General features: G+C 38.2%; 1 protein-coding gene across 1 annotated transcript in view; it reads left to right on the top strand.

The window, feature by feature from the left end:
* The window catches only part of LOC106093385 (uncharacterized), a 325,894-nt gene that overhangs the window by 87,405 nt on the left and 210,587 nt on the right, over nucleotides 1–27,902 (top strand). The window contains 7 exon segments of the mRNA XM_059366887.1: nucleotides 5,330–5,844; nucleotides 12,503–12,537; nucleotides 12,540–12,707; nucleotides 12,710–12,760; nucleotides 13,273–13,655; nucleotides 13,843–14,756; nucleotides 14,826–14,929. Of these exon segments, the coding sequence (XP_059222870.1) occupies nucleotides 5,783–5,844; nucleotides 12,503–12,537; nucleotides 12,540–12,707; nucleotides 12,710–12,760; nucleotides 13,273–13,655; nucleotides 13,843–14,756; nucleotides 14,826–14,929 (1,717 nt within the window). The 5' untranslated portion in view covers nucleotides 5,330–5,782.

Raw genomic sequence — 27,902 nt, 5'->3', positions numbered from 1 at the left:
TTTTGGTACTTTTCCCCCTTTACAATCAACCCAACCAAAAACCCATGTTCATTAAAATCCTATTTGTTTCCCAAAAGCAAAATACATAGTAGAGTGCCAAGCATTCCACCCCAAAAAAAAGTAACTAAAACTGTCAAAAAGTATATTAACATTCTCAAAGCAAGTTGGTAATACTAACAGGTGGCAGGGTAAAGGACGTGTCATAAAATTAGCCTTAAGCATCAGCAGGGAAAGGTAAAAATGTGGCAAGGGCACAAAGAAAGCCAAATAAGGTGGAAATGAAAGACCAAGGTTTCGATGAGAGCCCCTGAAAGTCCCCCACCGCCCTATGAGTATAGCAAACATGAGACTTTGTATGAGATTATGAGGGATGCAAAAATTTTTTTTTTTTGCCAACTAGGAAAAGTAACAGCAGAAAAAGGTCAAAGTAAGCTAAACTTTGTAAGACAATTAAATTTGCATAATAAGAATATTTTTAGGTAAAACAAAACAACGGGGGACGGTTTGGGCCTTTGGAACAGTTTAGGGAGCGCCAAACCCAACGAACTTGTATGCATAAAGACCCATGAAGTATGTCAGACTTTAAGCCCATAATGAAGTCAAAGACATTATTGAAGTTTAATTTGTATAAAAGGGTTTGAGGCTAGAATTTACCATGAAGAATGTGGAAATTTTGGTTGTTTATACCTTGGCATGTACATGGCAATGGATTAAAACATCAAAGAACTTGGACAAAATGCGTAAAATTTTACTTTAAGGAATTAATCTTGTTAAGGAATGAAATAATAATCCTTTAGAAGAAAAATTTTCCTGGTGAAGATGATAGAAAATATAAAAGAAATTTTTGAATTATTTACGCTTTCTTTGGGATAGCATCACAGGTACTTAACACAAAAATGAAGGAATTTGAATAATTTTACTATAAAAACATATTTTTTATAAGAAAAAATTCAGTGATAATCACTGAAATTTTTCTATAAAAAAAAAATTCAGTGATAATCACTGAAATTGTTCTATAAGAAAAAATTCAGTGATAATCACTGAAATTTTTCTATAAGAAAAAATTCAGTGATAATCACTGAAATTTTTCTATAAGAAAAAATTCAGTGATAATCACTGAAATTTTTCTATAAGAAAAAATTCAGTGATAATCACTGAAATTTTTCCATAAGAAAAAATTCAGTGATAATCACTGAAATTTTTCTATAAGAAAAAATTCAGTGATAATCACTGAACTTTTTCTATAAGAAAAAATTCAGTGATAATCAGTGAAATTTTTCTATAAGAAAAAATTCAGTGATAATCACTGAAATTTTTCTATAAGAAAAAATTCAGTGATAATCACTGAAATTGTTCTATAAGAAAAAATTCAGTGATAATCACTGAAATTTTTCTATAAGAAAAAATTCAGTGATAATCACTGAAATTTTTCTATAAGAAAAAATTCAGTGATAATCACTGAAATTTTTCTATAAGAAAAAATTCAGTGATAATCACTGAAATTTTTCTATAAGAAAAAATTCAGTGATAATCACTGAAATTTTTCTACAGGAAAAAATTCAGTGATAATCACTGAAATTGTTCTATAAGAAAAAATTTAGTGATAATCACTGAAATTTTTCTATAAGAAAAAATTCAGTGATAATCACTGAAATTTTTCTATAAGAAAAAATTCAGCGATAATCACTGAAATTTTTCTATAAGAAAAAAATCAGTGATAATCACTGAAATTTTTCTATTAGAAAAAATTCAGTGATAATCACTGAAATTTTTCTATAAGAAAAAATTCAGTGATAATCACTGAAATTTTTCTACAGGAAAAAATTCAGTGATAATCACTGAAATTTTTCTATAAGAAAAAATTCAGTGATAATCACTGAAATTTTTCTATAAGAAAAAATTCAGTGATAATCACTGAAATTTTTCTATAAGAAAAAATTCAGTGATAATCACTGAAATTTTTCTATAAGAAAAAATTCAGTGATAATCACTGAAATTTTTCTATAAGAAAAAATTCAGTGATAATCACTGAAATTTTTCTATAAGAAAAAATTCAGTGATAATCACTGAAATTTTTTTATAAGAAAAAATTCAGTGATAATCACTAAAATTTTTCTATTAGAAAAAATTGATAATCACTGAAATTTTTCTATAAGAAAAAATTCAGTGATAATCACTGAAATTTTTTCATAAGAAAAAAAAAACTAAGAGAAAAATTTCAGTTATATTTTTCTCTTAGTAAAAATTTAGTGATAATCATTGCAGTTTTTTTATAGGAAAAAATTCAGTGATAATCACTGAAATTTTTCTATAAGGAAAAATTCAGTGATAATCACCGAAATTCTTCTATTGAGATTCCATTGCAGGATATTGTCAGTGATAATCACTGAAATTTTTCTATAAGAAAAAAATCAAAATTACCATGATCAAAAAAATATATCACTGTAGAAAAATATCATAGGCCTTCAAACCTTTGTACTGTGAATTCAAGGGAGATTGTTCTGTAATTTCTAAGGGCAATAATTCCATATCTGTTTATTTTCTAAGATTTCACATAAAAATATTTCCTTGCTAATATATTATTCCTAGAAATATATTCGCCAATCAAATTGGTTTCCATTGACCTGTGTAATTGAGCAATTTATTCGATGATCATCTGGTGCCATTCAAATATTTGAACTAAAACTTATGCACGAAATGTTTATCTTCTCTCAAGTGTATCATATTGATTCCCATTCAGTTATGTTTTTTTTTTATTTTGTTATTCTTGATCCATTTTCATGACTTTTTCCCTTGACAGCGTTTGTGCTTTTTGTTGATTTTGATGTTGTGTCGCATACAATTGTATCGGAATTGAATGATATGAAGGTAATGGTGCGGAAGGCATGCAAAAAAAATTGAATGACACAATTTTCGTGTCATAACTGAGTTGAGAAGAGTTTTTCTCATGCTAAGCACGTTTCAAGTTTTGCAGGTTTTTCCTTGCTCAACCTCACACTTGCAGCTCAATACCACAAAGCAGCAACATTGCCTGGAGTAGCAGAAAAAACATTAACACCTTCTAGAGAAATACGGCGAAATGTTGCTAAAACGCTTAAAGGAATAGAGGTGAAGTGTGTCATGGCTTGAACACCAATTTGAAAGAAAAAGAAATGCCGTTCCTTTTCTCTCCTTGCTTACACTTCTTCCTTTTTTCGGTTTGGCCAAGAAAAAGTTGATACAATATGTCACATTCTGTCATTGAAGCGGCACTTCCTATTCCAAGCATTGCAAGGAAACGCTACGCTTTGTGTAGGAAGAAGAGCTCACAAGCAATGACCTGAATTTAAGCGATAGTGTTGGAATGTGTCTCAGAAGAAGAAAATAACCAAACTAACTAGCACCCGCCTTGCCTGAAGAAACCCTCTCACAACTTTAAGGCAACTCCTTTCATTTTAGGAAATGTCAAGCATTTGTTGCCATGACATTTAACCGCTACCTCACTCGCTGGCTGAAGGAGATGTTGTTTGGTTGCCGGCCATATACCCAGCTCACGGGCCAAACTGAGGAAACGGAAAACAAGCAAACAGCAACACAACATCGACCATGACAGCAAAATAATTTCCGCTGACAACATTGTCAAAGGAAACGGTGCGATACAGTTTCATGGCAGTTTGAGCATCTTTTTTTTAGAGGCTAAAACACCTTTTTCTAGTATTCTTTTTTCATTTGTTGATGTTTTAGAAGAAAAAAAATCAAATTGGGAATTCTCACAGTGGCCTTGTATTGCATTTCCTTATCAAAGCTATTTTTAGTTTGCAGTTTTGAAAACTAGCAGCCCCTCACTCTCCGCAGGGAACTTTTAGCGGAACAAAAACTTGGTTACCAAATGCTGCTTTGTTTTTTATTTGCATCTATATTGGCTAAAATGCAATAAGCAAAACACTTTTACCTAGGGGCGATGAAACGTAAGAGAAGATGTTTGAAAAAGAACTAAAATGAACTTTTTGCAAGCACTTAAACTTGAAGTCAGACATAAGACATAGTGCCGATGCCATATAGACCGATCTCTCTCTTTAAAATGTTGGCCCCATAAAAAGCGCATTTATAATCCGATTTTGCTGGAATTTGACACCGTGACTTCTGTTAGGCTTTTCGACATCCGTGTTCTATATAATTCAGATCGGTCCATATTTGGATATAGCTGCCAAAAAGACCAATATTTTGTTCTACAAAATTGAAAAGTGATTAATCAATGTCCATGCCGAATTTGGTCCAAATTGGACCATATTTCTATATAGCTGCTATGGGTGCATTAATTATGCATATTTCACCGGATTATGATAAAAGGTGGTTTACATATATACCCGACGTGGTGGGTATCCAAAGTTCGGCCAGGCCGAACTTAAAGCCTTTTTACTTGTTTTTGATTAAAAAAAAATTGTATTAAGAGTTCCAGTATTCGAAAACATTTAAAATTTATGTTTATACGATTTTTTGATGTTTACCTATGATGTTAACTCGTCTTACTCACATAAGCGAACTTATGGCGTAAGCTAACATATCGCTCAAGCGAAATTGTCGCGTAAGCCAACTTATTGGTCTGGCGATAGCGAAGTTACCTCTTCAGCGAACATAAAGCGTAAGCGAACTTATCGCTTAAGCGCACTTATTGCTTAAGCGAACTTATCGCTTAAGCGAACTTATCGCTTAAGCGAACTTATCGCTTAAGCGAACTTAACGCGCGTAATTGAACTTATCGCTTAAGCGACCTTATTGCTTAAGTGAACTTATCTTGTAAGCGAACATGGCGCGTACGCAAACTTATCTTGTAAGCGCTTAAGTATCATTTAAGCGAACATATTGCTTAAGCGTACATATCGCTTAAGCGAACTTATCGCTTAAGCGAACTTATCGCTTAAGCGAACATATTGCTTAAGCGAACTTATCGCTTAAGCGGTCTTATCGCTTAAGCGAACTTATCGCTTAAACAAATTTATCGCTTAAACGAACTTTTCACTTAAACGAATTTAAAAAAGAAAAAATTTAATTCTCAGAAAAAATTAATTCTTCCACTTATGCACTAAAAAAATACATTTCAATTGAATTTTAACAAAAAAATGCATGTAGTAGTTTTACTATCTTTATTTTTGAAAAAAAAAAAAAATTTTTATACCTAACCTAAAAAAAACAAAATTTTAATAAAAAAATTTTAAGCAAATTCCCCCAAAAATGCTAAATGTGCTTTAAATTGTTTTTTATAAAGCCAACTTTTATTTAAACAAACTAAAAGAAATTCCCCCCAAAAACGTTATTTTTTCTTACTTTTACAATTTCTTTCTTTTTTCAGTGTCTAAATGTGTAGAACCCCCCCTATCTCAAAAATCCCTCAAAAAAAACCACCATCACCACAAAAACCAAAATAAAAACTCAACCAACCACACTCCCCAAAAAAAAATCCAATGAGTAAACTAAAAAAAAAATACTAGTTTTATTATATTAAAACTCAATATGTTTGTGTGTGCGTGTTTGTGAGTGTCTAAGTGTCCTGTTAACTCCCCCCCAAGCCTTTTCCTACGACTCAACTCAAAAAACTTTTCAAAGCAAAACAAAGTTTCAAAAGGTAACGACGAGCAAGGGATTCAAAATATTTTTTGTGCTTGTGCTTGGTGGCTGTTGTAAGCTTATGCTGGACGCTTAAAGCTTAAGCTTAACAGAAATCGGAAAGCTTACGCACAAAGTTGGAGATTATTGGTACATATTACAAACGACCGTTGGCTGTGACGAAGCACAAGTATGCGCCATGCCAAAACTGAGGCATTACATGTCCATGGATCAACCATCCGCGACCACAATAAGGAAAAAGTTAGAGCAAATATTTTGTAATACACAAAAAATTAAGAAAAATCTAATTATTCAATAGTAAAAGGGGTATTCGTTATAGAAAATATTTTTCTTAATATATGAAAACAAATCTAAAATAATTTTGTCTTTGTGACCTTTGTCACATCATGGCTTGCGAATACCCCTTTAATGTAAATAGCATGCCATATTCTATAACAAAAACTCTTTTCTGTACATAAATTTCATATTTACTACATCTTTGCATGCAGTTTTCTATTGTACTAAAAATTAGTTCACCACATTTCATTGCCATTACTCATACATTCAAAGACACAGTTTTGAAGGTATAATAAAAGATTACTTGAGAACTACCTCATTTTCATTTGAAAAAATGCTAACCAAAGAGAGTCCTATACGACTCATATCATACTTATTAAGACTATGATGAGCTTTTAGTCTTCTATTCACTCGGAGACATCTATGGAAAGCTTTTTACTTAACTTTTTCATACACACATAACTGTTTTTCGTACTTGAAAACTTTTTGTACTGTTTTTCTTACATTATGCTGTTAACTTTTCCACTTACTATTCCACTAAGCTTTTTTCTACTTGAGCTTTTCCTCTAAGCTTTTCCACTGTACTAACATTTGTTAAAGCCTTTACTAAATTCAACCACCATTTCAATGTAGAAATTGCATTACTCCACTTTAAGGAAAAGAAGATTAAACCACTATAACTGTAGAATATATCCATTAAAGTAGTTGTGGGCACACTAATACATTTGAACGTTTTTTAAGTACAATAGTGTGCAAGGACGAAAGTCGAAAAAAGTTATAAGTGGGTTCAGAAAAAAATTACCTACAGTTAGAAGGAAAGAAAGAATGAGAAACTAATGAAGAGAAGTCAAAAGTGAGGGCAGTATGAAGAGGGCAAAAAGGTTCAAGAGGGAAACGGAAGAAGACCAAAGAAACGAAAGATGTAGAAATGTGGAAAATAGGGTCAGTTGAAAGGTTGATAAAAAGGATGCAACGGTAGACATAAGGGGATTCAGAATGAAAAATGAAGAACAGTCGAAATAAGGGTTACAAAAAGGATGAAAAGTAAACGGAACAAAAATTCAGAGCTAGTTTGAGATTAAAAACCGATCCGCTCTGAGAGGCGAAAATTCCGCCCTCTCTTCCGATACTGGAATCAATGTAACTAAAGGAAACAAAGAATAGGAAACCGATGACAGTAATGAGGAACGAAAAGGGGATAGGAAAGTCTGTAGGTACGATTGGAATAATGGTAGACTTGGTAAAACAAAGGTAGCGATGAGACAAGAAATAATATTGGGTTGCCCAAAAAGTAATTGCGGATTTTTCATATAGTCGGCGTTGACAAATTTTTTCACAGCTTGTGACTCTGTAATTGCATTCTTTCTTCTGTCAGTTATCAGCTGTTACTTTTAGCTTGCTTTAGAAAAAAAGTTTTAAAAAAAGTATATTTGATTAAAGTTCATTCTAAGCTTTATTAAAAATGCATTTAATTTCTTTTAAAAAATCCGCAATTACTTTTTGGGCAACCCAATATTTGGAACTTTGGAACTAATGTTCGGGAAAATGAGGATTATCAATCTAAACGAATGAAATGAGGTTAGCAGGGAAGGATTGAGAGAGAAGGAGAAGTGGAAGCTAGATCGGAAGCAGTGTCCGAAGGAAGGTCGGAGGAGGCAAGGCAAGAATCGGAAGCAGTGTCCGAAGGAAGGTCGGAGGAGGCAAGGCAAGAATGGCGAAAGAAGAGACTAACCAGCAAAGGGAAGTAGAGACACCCAGAAGGAAGCAGGGGCGAAAGCCTAAACAGAAGGAAGGGTTGCAGAAGTATGAAAAAATGGTCCAAAGTAGAGTCCGAAGAGGGATGGCAAAAATAGAAAAAGAGTGAAGAAGAGTGACAAGGAAAGGCGAACAATAAAAGGGTGAGAAGGACTGTTGGGCATAAATGACAAAATGGCTTTTGCGGTGAAGAAACAAAGAAGTAGCCAAGATAAAGGACCAAGAAATTTTTTGGTATAAAGGATGAAAAAAATGAAGGACTAAACGACAAATGAGATAAGGGGCGAAATGAGAGATTGAAAGGGAAGGATAAATCGGAGAAAGCCAGATGGATAAAATAAGGAGCTAAAGGACAAATGTACTGAAGGACACAAGGAGGAATATATAAGAGGAATAAGGAGAAACGAAGGGAGAAGAAGGGAATGCAAGAAGGTCGAAAGGAGAAACTAACAAAAAAGGAAATAGGGCGAATCAATTTAACATATGACAAATATGATGATGGATGCTGGGAAGGGATTTAAACAGGAACTAAAGTATAAATCGGATGCATCGTCCAAAGAACTAGGGCAGAAAAGGAATGACGAGAAGGAAGAAATGTGTGAAAAACGACCAATGAAATGGGTGCGGAAAGAAGGATAGAAAAAGTGAAAAATGAGGAGCAGAAGATAAATGGAGGCCACCGTAGCGCAGAGGTTAGCATATCCGCCTGTAACGTTCAACACCTGCGTTCGAATCCTGGCGAGACCATCAGGCAAAACGCTCAACGCCTGGGATCGAATCCTGGTGACACCATTAGAGAAAATATTCAGCGATAGTTTTCCCCTCCAAATGCTGGCAACATTTTTGAGGAACTGTGCCATGTAAAATCTTTTCTCCCAAGAGGTGTCGCACTGCGGCACGTCGTTCGGAATAGGCTATAAAAAGAAGGTCGCTTATCATTGAGCTTATAACATGAATCGCACTACACTCACTGATATGTGAGAAGGCAACCTGTTCCTTAGTGGAATGTTCATGTGTAAAATTTGCAATTTGCAGAAGGTAAATTGGAAGAAGGGCCAAAAGGCGACCAAAGAAGAATTAAACTAAAGTCAAAACCTAGGCGGAAAACCTAAAAAGTACCATAAACAAGGACATAAAGAGACAAGAAACCCATAGCAGGAACATAGGGATTTTTGCTGATAACTGTCTAAATTAGTCCTGAGGTAGGCATTTAGAGTTTAAAGTTTCTTGACATAGAAAATAAAATTCAAGCCAGAGAAGGAGACCAAAAAATATTCAAACTAAAGTTAAAACGGTGGCGAGAAACGGAAAGACTATCATAAAGAGCCATGTAAAGAAACAAGAAAACCTTAGCAGTATCAAAGGGTTTTTTGGTGATTTTTGTCTAACTTGGTCCTGGGATAGGCATATAGAGTTTGAAGTTTGTTGTCATAGAGGACAAAATTCAAACCACAGAAAGAAATAAACGGAAGGCAAGGTAAGATAGACGGGACAAAGGGATAGATGATATCAGGGGCGCAAACAAGTATTGAAAATCGGTCGTAGGGTCCAAAGTAAGCTTTTAAAATTGACCGAAAGGAAAAAAGTGCGACGGATGATGGCTGGAAGAAGGAAGAGGGAAGAAAAGAGACAAAGAACGCTGAAAGGAAGAAGGGAGGGCTGTTACATGTAGGTTGGGTTCAGAAACAAAAAAAAAATGGAAGAATGTCATGGAAAAGGACAAATATTCTGAAAGAAAAGTCAGAACAGAAAAAAGGAAACTAAAGGACGAATGGAAAGACGTGAAGATGGTTGGAACAAAGATCCGAAAGCTTTAACAAAACGAATAAAAGGCAGAAAAATATTCAAAAATAGGATCAGCTAATGGTGGATGGTTGGAAAATGGGATATTAAGTGGTTAGGGAAAAGTGGCCCAAGAGAGGAAAGAAAAAAGTGATGGAAAATGCCAAGGGAAACAAACAAGGAATGATAAACTCTAAAATAGTCGGAAAAACTGTCTGCAAATAGGTATAAATGGCAAGATGATTGGTAGGAAGAAAAAACGGTGGAGAGGAACAAACTATAACTGGAGGTTGGTCAGAATAAAAATCAATAGACCGATTGGAAGGTCATCTGTAGATCTGTAAGAGGGTTTGTATGAGGGTCTGAATGATGTGGTCCGAAGAATGGTCCGAAGGATGATCCAAAGAAAAATCCAAAGCCTGAAGGAGGATCCGAAAGATGCTTTGAAGGAGGGTCCGAAGAATGGTCCGATGGGGGATCTGAGGAGAGTCCAAAGTAGATTCCGAAAGACAGTCCCGAGGGGAGTCCAAAGGAGAGTCCGAAGGAGTGTCCGAAAGAGTGTCCTAAAAGGAGGCTGAAAAACAGTCCGAAGGAGAACCCGAAGAAGAGTCCGCTGGAAAATTGAAGGAAAGTCCGGAGCAGAATCCGAAGAGGTGTCCAAAAGAGAGTTCTAATAAGATTCCGAAGGGGAGTCCGAAGGAGAGTCCGAAGGAGAGTCCGAAGCAGAATTCAAAAGAGAGTCCGATGGAGAGTACGAAGGAGAGTTCGAAGAAGAGTCCGAAGGAGAGTCCGAAGGAGAGTCCGAAGGAGAGTCCGAAGGAGAGTCCGAAGGAGAGTCCGAAGGAGAGTCCGAAGGAGAGTCCGAAGGAGAGTCCGAAGGAGAGTCCGAAGGAGAGTCCGAAGGAGAGTCCGAAGGAGAGTTCGAAGGAGAGTCCGAAGGAGAGTCCGAAGGAGAGTCCGAAGGAGAGTCCGAAGGAGAGTCCGAAGGAGAGTCCGAAGGAGAGTCCGAAGGAGAGTCCGAAGGAGAGTCCGAAGGAGAGTCCGAAGGAGAGTCCGAAGGAGAGTCCGAAGGAGAGTCCGAAGGAGAGTCCGAAGGAGAGTCCGAAGGAGAGTCCGAAGGAGAGTTCGAAGGAAAGTTAGAAGAAGTATCCGGTGGAAAGTTCGAAGGAAATTTCGACGAAAGTCCGAAGAGGAGACCGAATGATAGTTCGATGGAGAGCTTGAAGAGAATTAAGAAGGAGAAGAGTTGGATGGAGAGTCCGATTGAGGGTATGAAGAGTCCGAAGGGGAGACCTAAGTACAGTCCGGAGGGGAAACCGACGGAGAATCCAAAGGAGAGCCTGCAGAAAAGTCTGGAGGAGTGCTCGATGGAGATTCCGATGGCAAATTCAAAAGAGAATCCGAAGTACATTCCGTAGGAGACACCGAAAGAGAAACCACGGAGAGTCCGAAGGAGAGCCTGAAGAAATGTACGATGGAGTGCCCGATGGAGTGTCCGATGGAAAATTGAAAGAAGGGTCCGAAGGACATTCCGTAGGAGACACCAAATGAGAGAACGTAGGAGTTTCGAAAGTGAGCCCGAAAAAGAGCCCGATGAAGAGTCCGAAAAAGATTTCGGGTTCTCCGATGAAGAGTCCGATTGAAAATTCGATGGAGAGTTCGGAGGAGAAATCGAAGGATTGTCCAAAGGAAAGCCAAAAGAAGTGTCCGAAGTAGGGTCCGAAGGAGCGTCTGAAGGAGAGTCCGAAAGAGTTTCCGAAGGAAAGAAGGAGGAGTCCAAAGAAGAGTCCGATAGATAGTCGGAAAGAGAGTTCGATAAAGAGTTCAAAAAAATCCCGGAGAGGAATCCGAAAGAGAGCCTGCAGAAAAGTCTGAAGGAGAGTCCGATGGAGAGTGCTATAGAGAAAAAATACGAAGGAGAGTCCGAAGGACAGATCGGAGGAGAAAAAGGAGGACAGTCCGAAGATGAGTACGAAGGAGAGCCTTAAGAAGAGTCCGAAAGAATGCCCGATGGACAGTCCGATGGAAAATTCGAAAGAGAATCCAAAGGACATTCCGCAGGAGAAACAGAAGAAGAGGCCGTAAGAGTGTCCGAAAGAGAGCCCGAAGAAGAATCCAACAAAGAGTCCGAAGGAGAGCTCGAAGAAGAGTCCGAAGGAGAGCCCAAAGAAGAGTCCGATGGAGAGTACTATGGAAAAGTCGATGGGGAGTTCGGAGGAGAAACCGAAGGAGAGTTCGGAGGAGTGTCCGAAGAGGATTTCGAAGAGGATTCCGAAAAACAGTCCAAAAGAGAGCCCAAAGACGATTTCGATAGAGAGTCCAAAAGAGAGAAAGATAAGATACCAGAAGGATAAAGAATGGAAGAATGCATTAACAGACTTAGACAAAGTGTTGAAGGGCGGTCAGAATAATGGTCGGAAAGGGGAATTATGTAGATATATCGTGTTTAGTAATAACAAAAGATAAAATAGAAGCGGAAAGGGGAATTATGTAGATAGATCGTCTTTAGTAATAACAAAAGATAAAATAGAAGCAGAAGTTAAGGATGGAAGGAGACTTAAAAACTTGAAAGTAGTATGAAGAGTCCACTCAAAGAGAAGCCAGAATGATAGAATGCTGAATAAAGATCTCGAAGTTAGTATAGAATCAAGTATGTAGAGACGATTTCCAAAGGCGTTAGTGAAGGGATGAACTGAATGTAAAGGTGGATCTTAATCTGGAGCAGATATTTTCCAATAACTTTCACGTATAACGTATATATCGATGAGACTTTAATATATTAAACGAAAGGCTGAATATGCCTCTCATGGACGTCTTTTGATATTTTCCAATAACTTTCACGTATAACCTAGCCTCATTCACACAAATAGCATCTGTATATTTCTCATCACCTCATTTCATCAAAGAAATATCATCAACAATTGGCATGAAGAACTGCATCGTTTTTTCTAAGCACTTAAAAAAATTTCACCTAAACTTTCCCTTCACAAAAAATATTCTAATATCTTCTAAATATGAATAACGCACACACAATATGTAAATACATGTTTCATCACAACAATGTTTTGTTTTTCTTTACACAAAGGACGATGACGGCAATATGCTTCGTCTGCAACCTGCCATAATGTCCCATCAAGTGGGCCTGGTGTGGTCGGGTGGCAACGGATGGGATGATCTTGTCAGAGAACAGGTAAAATAGTTGAAATGAAGTTTTGTAGAGGAGATATGATAATAATTTTTGTTAAAACTTGCAGCTGAGGAGTCAACGATACGACAGCGATTGGGTGGACGCAGGATTCGGCAGCTCAAATCAATACGCCTCCTAGTACTTCACCGCCGCCGGGTATGTTCAAGACTATGTGTAATATAACAAAAAAAGATGCTAGTTCGGGCGGGGCCGAATTTGGTAATCCACCATTGTTGAATGTCAAGATTGAGCAAAGATTGAGCCAAATCGAATAACCATTGCGGTATCAAGGGACTGAAGATGTCAATTCGGGAAAGTCATTTATATGCGCGCTTAAGCAGGTTAATTACAGAAGGAGAGATCCGAAAGAGAGACTGAGAAGAGTTTGAAGCAGAGTCCCAACAAAGTCCATAGAAGGCTAACCTGGAGATCGGTTTCAATGGTTATTGACCGATTTGGCCAAAAGACGTCAGTTCGAAAGGCCACTTTGAATGAGATTGGGGAGGGCCCAAGACCTTTAATCGAAAGATCGGTCTATATGGCAGCCATATCCATTTACTTCAAAACCTACGCGCCCTCTATTAAACCTTTTCAATCAATTTCCCCCAGACTTTTTCCATGTTCTAACCATTTATTATAACTCAGTTTCTACCCTCTCTACTTGGTAGGTCTACAACGTCGTCGTCGCAGTTCTCTGGCCCAGCTAACCGATTTGTTGCGCGAATGGAGCGGTGGCGTCAAACATCAAAGCACCCAGCCTCAGCGCACCACAAAGGCCCCCCTCAATCGGCGTGAAACTTTGGCCGATTTGGCACGTAGTTTACCCTGGCGCACCACCACAACAGATGCATCCACTAATGTGGGAGGTTCCAATTATGTGGCACCACGCAAAAGAAGGGAATCCAGTGCCGAATCGGGGTTAAGAACTGCCAGAGCTCGCAGAGATTCAAATACCACTGAATTTGTAAGACACTGGAATCGTAGGGAAAGTAGCACAGCGGATGAGCCGACCGTGGTGTCGGTTTCAGTGGTGGTGGAGACTTCTAAGGGGGTAAGTAAGACCAACCTAGGCTCTAAATCCCTGAAGTTATTGTAAATATTTTTCAACAAAATCGAAATATGATGCCATTTCTGTATTTTATTTCTTTTTTTTATCGATTTTTTTTTTGTAAATATTTCTTAAAAAAATATTTTGTAAATATTTCTCTTCCCCCCTCAACTTTGATGTTCTCCCCAAGAGCTCTCGTCGTGATTCGGGCGAGAGCAACAATTCCAGTCGCCGTGACAGTTCCATAGGTCGTATTATAACACCTTCAACAACACCACCTCCTCCTCCACGCATAGGTGTCAGTGCGGTGAAGCGAGACTCACTGGCCGCTCCTGAATTTCCCAACTTCCGCTATGAACAACGCCCCTCCACAAGTTCGGCTGGTTCCGATTCAATTCAATATTTCTCTACTTCTTCCCACAATCAGGTTGACTCCAGCTGCCAGGCGCTGCCGCCGCCTACCATAATCACCAGTTCGGTAACACCACCGGCTACAAGTCCCACAGCTCCCAAGGGCAGGCGTGATTCCACCACACAATGTGGTCGCGTCAATCGTCGCGACTCCAAGGCGGGCATAAGTCCGGAGAGAGCCCCTAGGCTGCAGCGTTTACAAAGGCAGGCAACAGCCTTTGATGAGAGTTGTTTGCCTGGAGGCAGCCGCAGGGGTTCACAACCAGCCCTCAGTCCAGATCCTCCAGAGGAGGGTCAAAGACGTAGTTCCAGAAGGGATTCCCTAAGTCCTGATAGTGCTTCGCGGGGAGCTCGCCGCGATTCACGCACCCATTTATCACCCGATCGCAGTCATGAGCGTGATGGTAGCCCCCATCGGCGTCATGCTTTGCGTCGCCAAAGTTCTTCAGCCGCACGCAGCTCAAGATCACCAGATTCCACCAGCATTTGTTCGTCACGTGATGCCAGTCCCTGTGGGCGGGCACCACCACTGCCTGTAGCAGAAAATGCCTCAGCCAGACCTGCCATACGACGTCAATCGACCACCGAGGAGATACTGATATCTCGGGGATTTCGCCGCCAATCGACCACAGAGGAGATGATACGATGTCGAAATTTTCGACGTCAGAGTTCGCAAAGCGATGATGTGTGTCGGTAAGTTGGTAGAATGCGAGTGATGGGTGTAATGGATTTTATTGAGATTTTGTTTTCTTTTGATTGCAGTTATCGCGGTCGTCGAGATTCAAGTGCCCAAATAATCGATGGCACCATTGGCACCATGACTGTGGAAACCACAAGTACCTTCTTTGATTCCAGCACACAGACAGGTAAGTCTTAGAGTTTAAGATTATTGCAAAGAAGCTTAGGGAGTCTTTGAGATAGGTGTAGTGCAAAATTTATAGGTCATGGCCTGAGAAAACCTTTGAGAGAATTTTTAAGATTTCTATTCCTTTTTAAGCATGGGAACTGTAGACCCCTAACAGTCTATAAACCCCAAATTGTTATCTAGAAATAAAAAAAATGCTGAAGCTGCCAACATGCGGTGGCGAATATGGGTATAGGAATGATAAACGCCGCTCCAAACCACAACATTACTTAGGAGGAAAAAAGAATGGTGTCGGCTACTGGTAGATTTAAGATACTGTGACTCCCATCTCTGAAAGAGGTCTTACCTCAACTAAAGGTTTACTGGAAAAGCAGTGGAGAAGAAGAGAAAAAGGAAAGCCTCAAGGCAATTATTGCTTTCTACTACTGCATGTAAATGTTCCATTAGATATGAGGGACTAAGGGGCACTAGAAATGGTGCTTTTTACCCTTAGAATTTAGGTACTTCAATATAGATTCCATCTCTTGCTAAGATCACACCGCAATTGTCGAAAAAGGCAACAAACCTAGACCTCGTCCTAGATTCTAAGCTTTTTTTTTGAAAAAGAAAGGCAGAGACGTACTTTACTACACATTCAGAAGAATGTTCTATAAGATGTAAAGGATTTATATTTAGACTCCCATCTCTGAATGTGAATTGTCGAATAAGGGATGAAAAACGAGCATAATCATCGAATCGATCTATATTAGGAAAGGAATACACAGGGAACTAACCGAAGGCCACGGTTTTACTCGTGCTGGAAATTGTTCAGTAAACTATGCGGGAATAAGGGGCCACCAAAAATGATAGTTGTTAGACTTTAGCACCGGTATTTAGGCTTCCCTTTCAATATGGACACACACCGCAATCGTTGAAAAAGGCAAACTTCTTTGTCCTCGAATAGAGGACATTCAGAGGAAAAAAGCCATCAGACACGGTATGCCTTCTAGTGATGCTGGAAAATGTACATGTACATAAATATTTTGACTCCCATCTCTGAAGGGCGTCAAATTGGAATTTTCGTAGAAAGCAGCACATATTGCCGTGGGCAACACATCGAAGATTTCATTGTTAAGGAATGCCTAGGAAGCCGAAGGCATGTGCCTTCTATTTCTGCAAAAAAAGTGCAGTGATATGTTTTGGGTTGGATTTAAGACTCCCATCTCTGTATGTGGTAACAATGAAATAGTCGAAGAAGTCAAGCTACCTTGGCCTAGTCCTGGAATCGAATCCAATGTTTTGGGTTGGATTTAAGACTCCCATCTCTGAATTTTGATAACAATGCAATAGTCGAAGAAGTCAAACTACCTTGGCCTAGTCCTGGAATCGAATCTATCCAGGAAAGGGAATACCGAGGCATTAAATGTAATGTGTGATCGATTAGAAGTTTAACTCCCATCTCTGAATGCAGTCGCATGGTAATTGTCGAAAAAGGCAGAATACATAGGCCAAGTCAATGAATCTAACCACTCCACGATTTGGAGTGCAGAAGAAGAAAGTTGAAGGCTACGGTGTGTCTTCTAATCCCGCAAAAGAACGGTCTGTAACTAGGGTTTGCTCAAGAAGTTGAGAAGATGAATAGATTGACCCAGGGTACGAAGTCGGCCGAACACAAAGGTTTAGAGTCGGAGGCAGAATCGAAGAATTTATCCAGAATAAGAGTTTGGTTCGAATTCGAGGCAAGTTTACTTCGAAGCGGAAGCCGCCTCCGGGTAATTTCTTCGATTCCGATTTAGAATCCGTCTCTGCAACCCTGTTTTGCAGGATTGTTGAGTCGAACAGGGTTGCAAAGTCAAATATCTCTCCGGAAAGGATGGTTTAGTAGGACCTGGGTCTAAACTGGATCAGAAAAAGTGATTGTGACCTATTGAGGTCTTCATTCGAAACTGTGACGCCTTGGCATGCTAAGCTAAATTAGAAAAACTTAGTGAAGGTTGGAAATATTGCAAACCAACTGATACTCAAAGCCATTTAGGATGGTATAATAGGTTCTGGATCTAAATTGGAGCAGGAAAAGTGATTGGGATCTATTGAGGTCTTCATTAGAAACTAAGCTAAATGTGAAAGACTGAGAGCAGCCTGGAAATAATGCAGACCAACTGGTACCCAAAGCCTTTAATGATGGTTTAATAGGATCTGGGTATTAACTGGACCAAGGAATGTGATTGTGACCTATTGAGGTCTTCATTCGATACTGTGACTCCAAGATTGCGCTTAAGTAGGAGAATTTCGTCAAGCTGAAGAAAAAAAGGTACGAACACTAATCCTTTTGGGACTTTCAGACTATTTGACAGGATAATCTGAACTGGACATAGCTCGGCGAATAGGATTTATTTTTATGTCAGATTTGTACCTTTCTTTCTTTTGATACCCATATTGCCCAAAGCGGTAAAAGTGTCCTGCTGGGTGGTGTTTTAGGGGGTGGGGGACCCCTCGACTCCTAGGATGACATTTTTATGCCAAGATCGTACTCTACTCTTAAATACCTTTCATTTGATACCCATTTTGTTCCAATCGGTAAACATGTTCGTTCGGGTGAGTTTTGGGATGGGGCGTTCCCCCAAATTATTTGATTCCAAAATTTTATACTAATTTCGTGTTTTTGGGGTACCTTAAGGTGGCATACAAAATTTCGCTTAAATTGGTGCGCCTCATCTCCGAGATCTGGCGTTTTTGAAAATGGGTGTAAGGGGGAGGGTCCGCCCCCCTTCGGATATCAAAAAATTAAGTACCCTATTTTCATTGGGGGTTCAAACTCTACAATCTGTAAAAAATTCATGAAATCGATTCAGCAAAGCGTAACCATTTCATTATACACTCCACCATAGGATGGGAGTATACTAATCTAGTCATTCCGTTTGTAACACCTTGAAATATTGATCTGCGACCCCATAAAGTATATATGCTCTGAATTGTCTGGACATTCTGAGTCTTACTAGCCATGTCCGTCCGTCTGTCGAAATCGCGATAGCGGTCGACATTTTTACATTTGCACAGATACTTCTTATTGATGTAGGTCGTTGGGGATTACAAATGGGCCATATCGGTTCAGATTTGGATGTAGCTCCCATATAAACCGATGTCATGATTTGACTTCTTGAGTCCCTACAAGCCTCAATTCTCATCCGATTTCGCTGAAATTTGGAACAAAGACTTAAGTTTTGATTTCCAACATCCATACCAAGTATGACTCGAATTGATCTAAAAACAGGTATAGCCCCCATTTAGACCGATCCCCGGATTTGATTTCTTCAGCCCTTAGAAGCCAAAATTTTCTTCCGATTTGGCTGAAATGTGGAATATAAACTTGAGTTATGACTTCAAATATCCATGCCGAGTATGATCCGAATTGGTCTATAAACAGATATAGCCCCCATATAAACCGATCCCCGGATTTGACTTCTTGAGCCCTTAGAAGCCTAAATGTTCATCCGATTTCGCTGAAATTTGGGTCATGGACTTGAGTTATGACTTTTAACATCAATGTCAAGTATGATCCGAATCGGTCCATAAACAGATATAGCCCCCATATAAACCGATCCCCGGATTTGACTTCTTGAGCCCTTAAAAGCCTAAATGTTCATCCAATTTCGCTGAAATTTGGAACATGGACTTGAGTTATGACTTTTGACAACTATGTCAAGTATGATCCGAATCGGTTTATAAACAGATATAGCCCCCATATAAACCGATTCCCGGATTTTACTTCTTGAACCCTTAGAAGCCTAAATTTTCATGCGATTTCGCTGAAATTTGGGAAATGGACTTGAGTTATGACTTTTTACATCTATGTCAAGTATGATCCGAATCGGTCTATAAACAGATATAGCCCCCATATAAACCGATCCCCGGATTTGAATTCTTGAGCCCTTAGAAGCCTCAATTTTCATCCGATTTCGCTGAAATTTGGAATAGAGTCTTGTGTTAAGACTTTTAACATCCATGCCATGTATGGTCCAAATCGGTCTATAAACAGATATAGCCCCCATATAAACCGATCCCCGGATTTGACTTCTTGAGCCCCTAGAAGCCTAAATGTTCATCCGATTTTGCTGAAATTTGGAACATGGACTTGAGTTATGACTTTTTAAATCTATGTCAAGTATGATCCGAATCGGTCTATAAACAGATATAGCCCCCATATAAACCGATCCCCGGATTTGAATTCTTGAGCCCTTAGAAGCCTCAATTTTCATCCGATTTCGATGAAATTTGGAATGGAGTCTTGTGTTAAGACTTTCAACATCCATGCTATGTATGGTCCAAATCGGTATATAAACAGATATAGTCCCCATATAAACCGATCCCCGGATTTGACTTCTTGAGCCCTTAGAAGCCTAAATGTTCATCCGATTTCGCTGAAATTTGGGTCATGGACTTGAGTTATGTTTTTCAACATCCATGCCGAGTATGATCCTAATCGGTCCATAAACAGATATAGCCCCCATATAAACCGATCCCCGGATTTGATTTCTTGAGTCCTTAGAAGCCTAAATATTCATCCGATTTCGCTGAAATTCGGAACATGAACTTGAGTTATGACTTTTAACATACATGTCAAGTATGATCCGAATCGGTCCATAAACAGATATAGCCCCCATATAAACTGATCCCCGGATTTGACTTCTTGAGCCGCTAGAAGCCTCAATTTTCATCCGATTTCGCTGAAATTTGGAACATGGACTTGAGTTATGACTTTTTACATCTATGTCAAGTATGATCCGAATCGGTCTATAAACATATATAGCCCCCATATAAATCGATCCCCGGATTTGACTTGTTGAGCCCTTAAAAGCCTAAATGTTCGTCCGATTTCGCTGAAATTTGGAACATGGACTTGAGTTATGACTTTTAACATCTATATCAAGTATGATCCGAATCGGTCTATAAACAGCTATAGCCCCCATATAAACCGATCCCCGGATTTGACTTCTTGAGCCCTTAGAAGCCTAAATTTTCTTACGATTTGTCAGAAATGTGGAACATAAACTTGAGTTATGACTTTAAATATCCATGCCGAGTATGATCCGAATCGGTCCATAAACAGATATAGCCCCATATAAACAGATTCTCGGATTTGACTTCTTCAGACCTTAACAGCCTACATTTTTACCTGATTTTGCTGAAACTTGGCCCAAACCGCTATCTTATGACTTACAACATCAATGCCAAGTTTAAGCCGAATCGGTCAATATGGTGATATAGGCCCTAACCCGATATGACTTCTTGAGACCAAAATATTTCAAATACAAACTCAGTTAATAAGGGTAAATTTTTAGCGGAATCCATGGTGGTGGGTACCCAAGATTCGTCACGGCCGAACTTAGCACGTTTTTACCGGTATTTATATAATAGATAGTAAATACAAAATTTTTTTCCCCATTTCATTTTTGTTTTGAATTTTATTAAAATTTTCTCTGTGTAGAAAAGTATTGGGTTGCCCAAAAAGTAATTGCGGATTTTTCATATAGTCGGCGTTGACAATTTTTTTCCCAGCTTGTGACTCTGTAATTGCATTCTTTCTTCTGTCAGTTATCAGCTGTTACTTTTAGCTTGCTTTAGAAAAAAAGTGTAAAAAAAGTATATTCGATTAAAGTTCATTCTAAGTTTTATTAAAAATGCATTTACTTTCTTTTAAAAAATCCGCAATTACTTTTTGGGCAACCAAAAATTTAGAGAAACTTATACCCGTTTTTTTTTTTTGGTTTGAAGAAAAATTTCAAAAAAGATTTTCTGCAGGCAAAATCTTTTTAAATTTTTATTGAAAATTTGTTTTTGGTAAAAATTTTATTAAAAACTTGTTTTTGGGAAATTTTTTTTTTTTAAATTTGTTTTTGGTAAAAATTTTATCAAAAATTTGTTTTTGGGAAAATTTTTTTTGAAAATTTGTTTTTGGGAAATTTTTTTCTTTTTTTTTCGAACAATTTTATTGAAAATTTGTTTTTGGTGATTTTTTATTGAAATGTTGTCTTTCTTCTTGAGCGTTTTTAGCTCATTTTTACTTGAAAGTTTGTTTTGGGGAAAATTTTATTAAAAATTTGTTTTTTTTTTTTAAATTTGTGTTTGGGAAAAATTTTATGGAAAAATTTTTTTTGGGGATTTTTCGTTGAAATTTTGTTTTTTTTTTTTCTAAGGCGTTTTTAGCTCATTTTTACTGGTTTCACTTTAAAGACCATCATACGAATTTTAATAAAAGATTTTCATTAGCTACTTGGTTTGCTGCTCTCGTCTTCTCCACCTTTTGACCACTGCTGCTTAACTTAATGTAATATTTTTTTAGTTTGCCAAGTTAAAAATCTCAAAAATGAAACGTAAGCATATTGTAAAAGTTTTTCATTTGTTTTCATTACATTATTCTTCCTGCACATTTAACGTTTCATTTCGTATGCTGAGAACTTGCTCATGTGCTTGAACAACATCAACTTGATGCTAACCACCCACACCGTCCATATCAAGCTCACGCTCACTCTCATCATCAGCATCAGCATCATCATCATTATCATCATCATCATCGGCAACATTCTCAATTGGTAACGTTTGAGGATGATGTTCTGGCAGTATGGCAAAGCAGAACATTAACTGCAAACGAAGCTTGCAATTTAAAACTTCTCATTATGACCAGGAATACAAAAAAAAAGGGGGAAAAAAAAAACAAAAACAAATGTGCATGCTAAAGAACAACAGAAAGAAGCAAAAGAAGAATAAGAAAAAAAAAACTAACTGACACAGGCGAATTTTCTTGGCAACAGTAAGAAACTTCAGTAAATTTCTATTAAGAAATTGCAATGAGCTTCCTTTCATTTGCTGCCCTTGCAAGTCCTCCTTTCTTATTTAGGAAAATAACAAATTTCTATGAGCATCCTCGGTGTTCGTAAATGTGTATGGCTGATGTTGTAGTTCTCGTTTTAATTCAAAAAAAAAGAGAAAATACAAAAACTTTCTCCAAGCAAAGCAAGTCATTTGTACTAAACTATGCCATTACTCCAATGACTTTGGGGAGAATATTTCAAAACCAAAAATACTTAAGCAGAAAAACAAATGCTTATTAAACTTTTGTTTGTATTGAACAACAACTAGACACACACACACACACACACACACCGACTCATGCAACAATTAAAATGTTAAGGACACTTGTTAAAGTTTAAACTGTTCAACTCTGTTTACTCCTTTCTATTATCCTTGTGTGGAGTGTATGGAAAAAATCCTTTTTTCCTCTACACAGCTAAAAAAAACATTAAAAGAAGTGTTACAAAAAAAAAACAACTGCATCCTTATGGCCAACAGGTGTTTTTACATAATGTTGGCTAAAAGTTTCCTTTCCCTCTTTCTTTACTTTCATGGCATTGTTTTCTTAGAAATTTTAAAAGCCAACATAGTTTGAGACACCTCATACTCAGGTCTTTGGACGGCACCACTCTGCAGTTGTCATCGATTCGAAACTGTCCTGAAAAAGGATTAAAGGTGCCGAAAAGCGATGTGCTCCTACTAAATCTGCAGAAGGATGTCCTGTAGGGAGTGTGGAGTTAGCCCTAAGATGATATACTGGTTGTACATGGCCATTGTGTGACCAGTGCTGTCATATAGAGCAGTGGTATGGTGGAGGGCTGTGGAGAAGAGTATACAGACCAAGAAACTTTGTAAGGTACAGAGATTGGCTTAAGTCGGGATAAAGGGGACGTTGAGATCTATACCTCAGATGGGTCTTAAGGCGATGCTGTACTAACAACCTGTTGAGGTATAAATTTGTGGCTGTGCTGTTAAGGTAGCGCTTATGCTGAGGGAACTTGGCATGCTGAGGGAAGGCGGACATGGCCTCTGCTCCATTCTGGAATCCATGGATGCAGAAGGTGGGTTGAGGAGGGTCTCTGACTATCTATCGCCAAAAACTGTAGAGATGAGAATACTTGCCAAGGAACTTAGTGAGGTACAGAGATTGGCTTAAGTCGGGCTCCTCCACACCTCAGATGGGTCTTAAGGTGATGCTGTACTAACAACCTGTTCAGGTATAAATTCGTGGCTGTGCTGCTAAGATAGCGCTGTAGAGATGAGTATACTTGCCAAGGAACTTAGTAAGCCACAGAGATTGGGTTATGTCGGTATCCTCCTCACCTCAGATGGGTCTTAAGGCGATGCTGTACTAACCACCTGTTGAGGTATAAATTCGTGGCTGTGCTGCTAAGGTAGGCGCTTAGGCTGAGGGAATTTGGCATGCTGAGGGAAGGCGGACATGGCCACTGCTTCATTCTGGAATCCATGGATGCCGAAGGTGGTTTGAGGAGGGTCTCTGACTATCTATCGCCAAAAACTGTAGAGATGAGTATACTTGCCAAGGAACTTAGTAAGGTACAGAGATTGACTTAAGTCGGTATCCTCCTCACCTCAGATGGGTCTTAAGGCGATGCTGTACTAACAACCTGTTGAGGTATAAATTTGTGGCTATGCTGCTAAGGTAGCGCTTAGACTGAGGGAATTTGGCATGCTGAGGGAAGGCGGACATGGCCACTGCTCCATTCTGGAATTCATGGATGCAGAAGGTGGGTTGAGGAGGGTCTCCGACTACCCGTTGCCGAAAACGATTGAGGAGAAGTTGTTCCAGATTCACTTTCCCCCAAAAAGGAAGTGGGAAGCGGATGCTGAGTTTGAGTTGGATGAGAACTCGGTCTACACTGACGACTTCAGTATGGAGTCAGGGACGAGACTGGAAGTTTATTCGTAGACTCTTCACATCGTTTTGCCAGTTAGACTACCGGACGAATACATGATCTAACAGCAAACCCATGGCATGCGATGGTACGCAACGTATTGGCCCGCTGCAGTCTTTTATCCGCAAAGGCTGCCGCATCAGTGTACAACTCAGTGCTAAAACAACAACAACAACAATTTTTCATGCGGAGGTCTTTGCCATTACATAGGCTGCAAAGGAGATCTGAAGGATGGACCTGCCACCTTCCAAACTCAGGATATATATGGACAATATAGCGGCTCTCAAGGTCTTGAATTGAAGTCGAAGTATGTTGCCTACAAAGCAGATCTGGAGGATATAGCTGCCACGCTTCGAAACACTGAATATGTGTGCGGCTCTCAAGGTCTTGAATTGAAGTCGAAGTATGTTGCCTACAAAGCAGATATGGAGGATATAACTGCCACCCTTCGAAACACTGAATATGTGTGGACAGTATAGAGGCCCTCAAGGTCTTAAATTCAAGGACGATGAGGTCAAAGTGCGTGGCGGACTTTTTGGGGGCTCCGAACGGGCTTCTGGTCTGTGCCTTTATGTTGCCTACAAAGATTTGGAGATGTAACTGCCACCCTTCGAAACTCTGGATATATGTGGACAGTACGGAGGCCCTCAAGGTAGTGAGGACGATGAGGTGAAAGTGCGTGGCGGACTTTTTGGGGGCTCCGAACGGGCTTCTGGCTCATAACGTTGCATTGACTTGAGTTTTTGGACACTTTGGTGTTCTGAGAAATGAGAAAGCTGACGAGTATGCCACAAGGGGATACTCCAAGACAGGCAAACCTATGACTGGTCTTGCACACCCGCCTTTGTGGAGCTACTAAACATAGTAGAATAGATGGCCAATGCGAAGGCGGTGACAAGGTGGTAGTCTTTGGATGGATTTCGGATTGCCAGTATACTCTATCCAGCTGTTGACCCGAAGAGGATGAGGGAGTTGCTGGCCCTTGACAGAGTCACTGAGTACGATTACAGGAGATATAACCGAACACTGTGCTATAGGTCATATGACGATTTTACAGGGGCATAAGCTTTCTATGCTTTCTATGTAGGCGGTTCTTCTCCGATTTAGGTGGACTTACAGAAGTGTATCTGGGGAGTGTCCTTACATAAGTGGATAGGAAGGGTTTTCTCTAAAGAGAAATTTTTCATGAAATTTTCTCTAAAGACAAAATTTCCATGAAATTTTCTCTAAAGACAAAATTTCCATGAAATTTTCTCTAAAGACAAAATTTCCATGAAATTTTCTCTAAAGACAAAATTTCCATGAAATTTTCTCTAAAGACAAAATTTCCATGAAATTTTCTCTAAAGACAAAATTTCCATGAAATTTTCTCTAAAGACAAAATTTCCATGAAATTTTCTCTAAAGACAAAATTTCCATGAAATTTTCTCTAAAGACAAAATTTCCATGAAATTTTCTCTAAAGACAAAATTTCCATGAAATTTTCTCTAAAGACAAAATTTCCATGAAATTTTCTCTAAAGACAAAATTTCCATGAAATTTTCTCTAAAGACAAAATTTCCATGAAATTTTCTCTAAAGACAAAATTTCCATGAAATTTTCTCTAAAGACAAAATTTCCATGAAATTTTCTCTAAAGACAAAATTTCCATGAAATTTTTTCTAAAGGCAAAATTTCCATGAAATTTTCTCTAAAGACAAAATTTCCATGAAATTTTCTCTAAAGACAAAATTTCCATGAAATTTTCTCTAAAGACAAAATTTCCATGAAATTTTCTCTAAAGACAAAATTTCCATGAAATTTTCTCTAAAGACAAAATTTCCATGAAATTTTCTCTAAAGACAAAATTTCCATGAAATTTTCTCTAAAGGTAAAATTTCCATGAAATTTTCTCTAAGGACAAAATTTCCGTGAAATTTTCTCTAAAGACAAAATTTCCATGAAATTTTCTCTAAAGACAAAATTTCCATGAAATTTTCTCTAAAGACAAAATTTCCATGAAATTTTCTCTAAAGACAAAATTTCCATGAAATTTTCTCTAAAGACAAAATTTCCATGAAATTTTCTCTAAAGACAAAATTTCCATGAAATTTTCTCTAAAGACAAAATTTCCATGAAATTTTCTCTAAAGACAAAATTTCCATGAAATTTTCTCTAAAGACAAAATTTCCATGAAATTTTCTCTAAAGACAAAATTTCCATGAAATTTTCTCTAAAGTCAAAATTTCCATGAAATTTTCTCTAAAGACAAAATTTCCATGAAATTTTCTCTAAAGACAAAATTTCCATGAAATTTTCTCTAAAGACAAAATTTCCATGAAATTTTCTCTAAAGACAAAATTTCCATGAAATTTTCTCTAAAGACAAAATTTCCATGAAATTTTCTCTAAAGACAAAATTTCCATGAAATTTTCTCTAAAGGCAAAATGTTCATGAAATTTTCTCTAAAGACAAAATTTTCATGAAATTTTCTCTAAAGACAACATTACCATGAAATTTTCTCTAAAGACAAAATTTCCATGAAATTTTCTCTAAAGATAAAATTTCCATGAAATTTTCTCTAAAGAAAACATTTCTATGAAATTTTCTCTTAAGACAAAAATGTCCATAAAATTTTCTCTAAACACCTAGATGGGATTGCACATGGGTCAAATCGTTGGATCATGGGTCAAGTCTTGTTTTGATATAGCTATAACCGATCTCCCGATTTGACTTCGTGAGCCTCTATAGGGCGCAATTCTTTTCCGACTTTGCTGAAATTTTTACTAAGACGATTTCGATGACCTTCAACCTACGTGTCAAGTATGGTTTGAACCTAAAATAGCTCAAATATAAACCGATTTCCCGATTTTACTTCTTCAGCCCCTATAAGACAACCCTGAAATTTGGCACCATCTTCCTATCCAAATATGGCCCAAATGGATCCATCTTGACATTGCTCCAATAACATAGCAAGTCCTATTCAATCGCCTTTATTTGCTTATAAGGAGATACCGGGTAAAGAACTTGACAAATGCGATCTATGGTGGAGGGTATATAAGATTCCGCCATGCCGATTTAAGCTCGCTTTTAGTTGGTTTTCCCCTAATAGTGGCACACACTATCTTATCTCCTTTCTTTTGTATGGAATTATACTAAAGTTCCAATCACCGGGTATGCGTTATTCTTCCCATGACATGCAGACAAGCAGATGAATACGCCTCAATGGCGTGTCACCTCCCTTCTTTAATGGTTAAGCTAGTAACCCATCGGCCGCTGCTGTCTTGATGGTCTTCATCAGGGTCACTTCACAGTGGGACTGCAGGGTATGCTAGTCGTACCATGAGTTCTTTGGGGAGATACCCTTTTGGTACCCAAGCACGAATTTCGCCGCTTTTTCGATTGAGGGAGCAAGTGTGCAAAATTTAAGTCTGACTAGAGTCGTCATAGATTCTATGCCCGTCCGACTTTTGCCTTTCCTTGCTGGCTATAGGATTTTTTCGTGGGTCACGGGTCATTACCTATTTCATGTGTCGGACTATATTGGCTTCAACATCATTGCCTAAAATTCCACCCTATATCATATCAGGGCTTCCGAGGGCGCTTAGTATCTGGTGAACTTAATATTTCACGTCGCCCAGTCTTTCATTTTTCCACATCCATACACCGACAATTAGTCATCGAGTTCACATGCCACGGTTCTCTTTCAGCCACCTTTGTTGCCATCTCTCGATGGATAATCTTTTCTCACATGGGCCGTGTTCAGAGCTGCCATATTTGCCGATTTTTCGGCATGTTGACGATTTTTTGCTTTAGAAATAACAGCGAGCCAATTGAATGACGATTTTCCCAAATTTTGAAAAATTAATTTTTCTTTTTCACATCAGTTGGTAAACAAAACAATAAAAAAAGAACATAATTTTTTGTCTACCTCGGTTTGTGTTTTCTTGATCGTCGTATTATTCTAGGAATATCTGCCCGTGCCATGTCTGTATGTCAATTACACTACAGTCCTTAAAATGCAATGCACTGAGCTGAAATTTGAAGTATTGCACTCGATCTCGATAACAACTCAGCTCGAACTATTCCCAATGTCAAAGATATATTTCTACCCGTTCTCACACGGTATATTTTTTACTAAATTTTTCTATTGGGTTACCCAAAAAGTAATTGCGGATTTTTCATATAGTCGGCGTTGACAAATTTTTTCACAGCTTGTGACTCTGTAATTGCATTCTTTCTTCTGTCAGT

Source organism: Stomoxys calcitrans, chromosome 4, assembly GCF_963082655.1.
Source record: "Stomoxys calcitrans chromosome 4, idStoCalc2.1, whole genome shotgun sequence".
Taxonomy (NCBI): Eukaryota; Metazoa; Arthropoda; class Insecta; order Diptera; family Muscidae; genus Stomoxys; species Stomoxys calcitrans.
The sequence above is the reverse complement of the archived record's forward strand: the minus strand, read 5'-3'. Positions and strand labels throughout refer to the sequence as shown.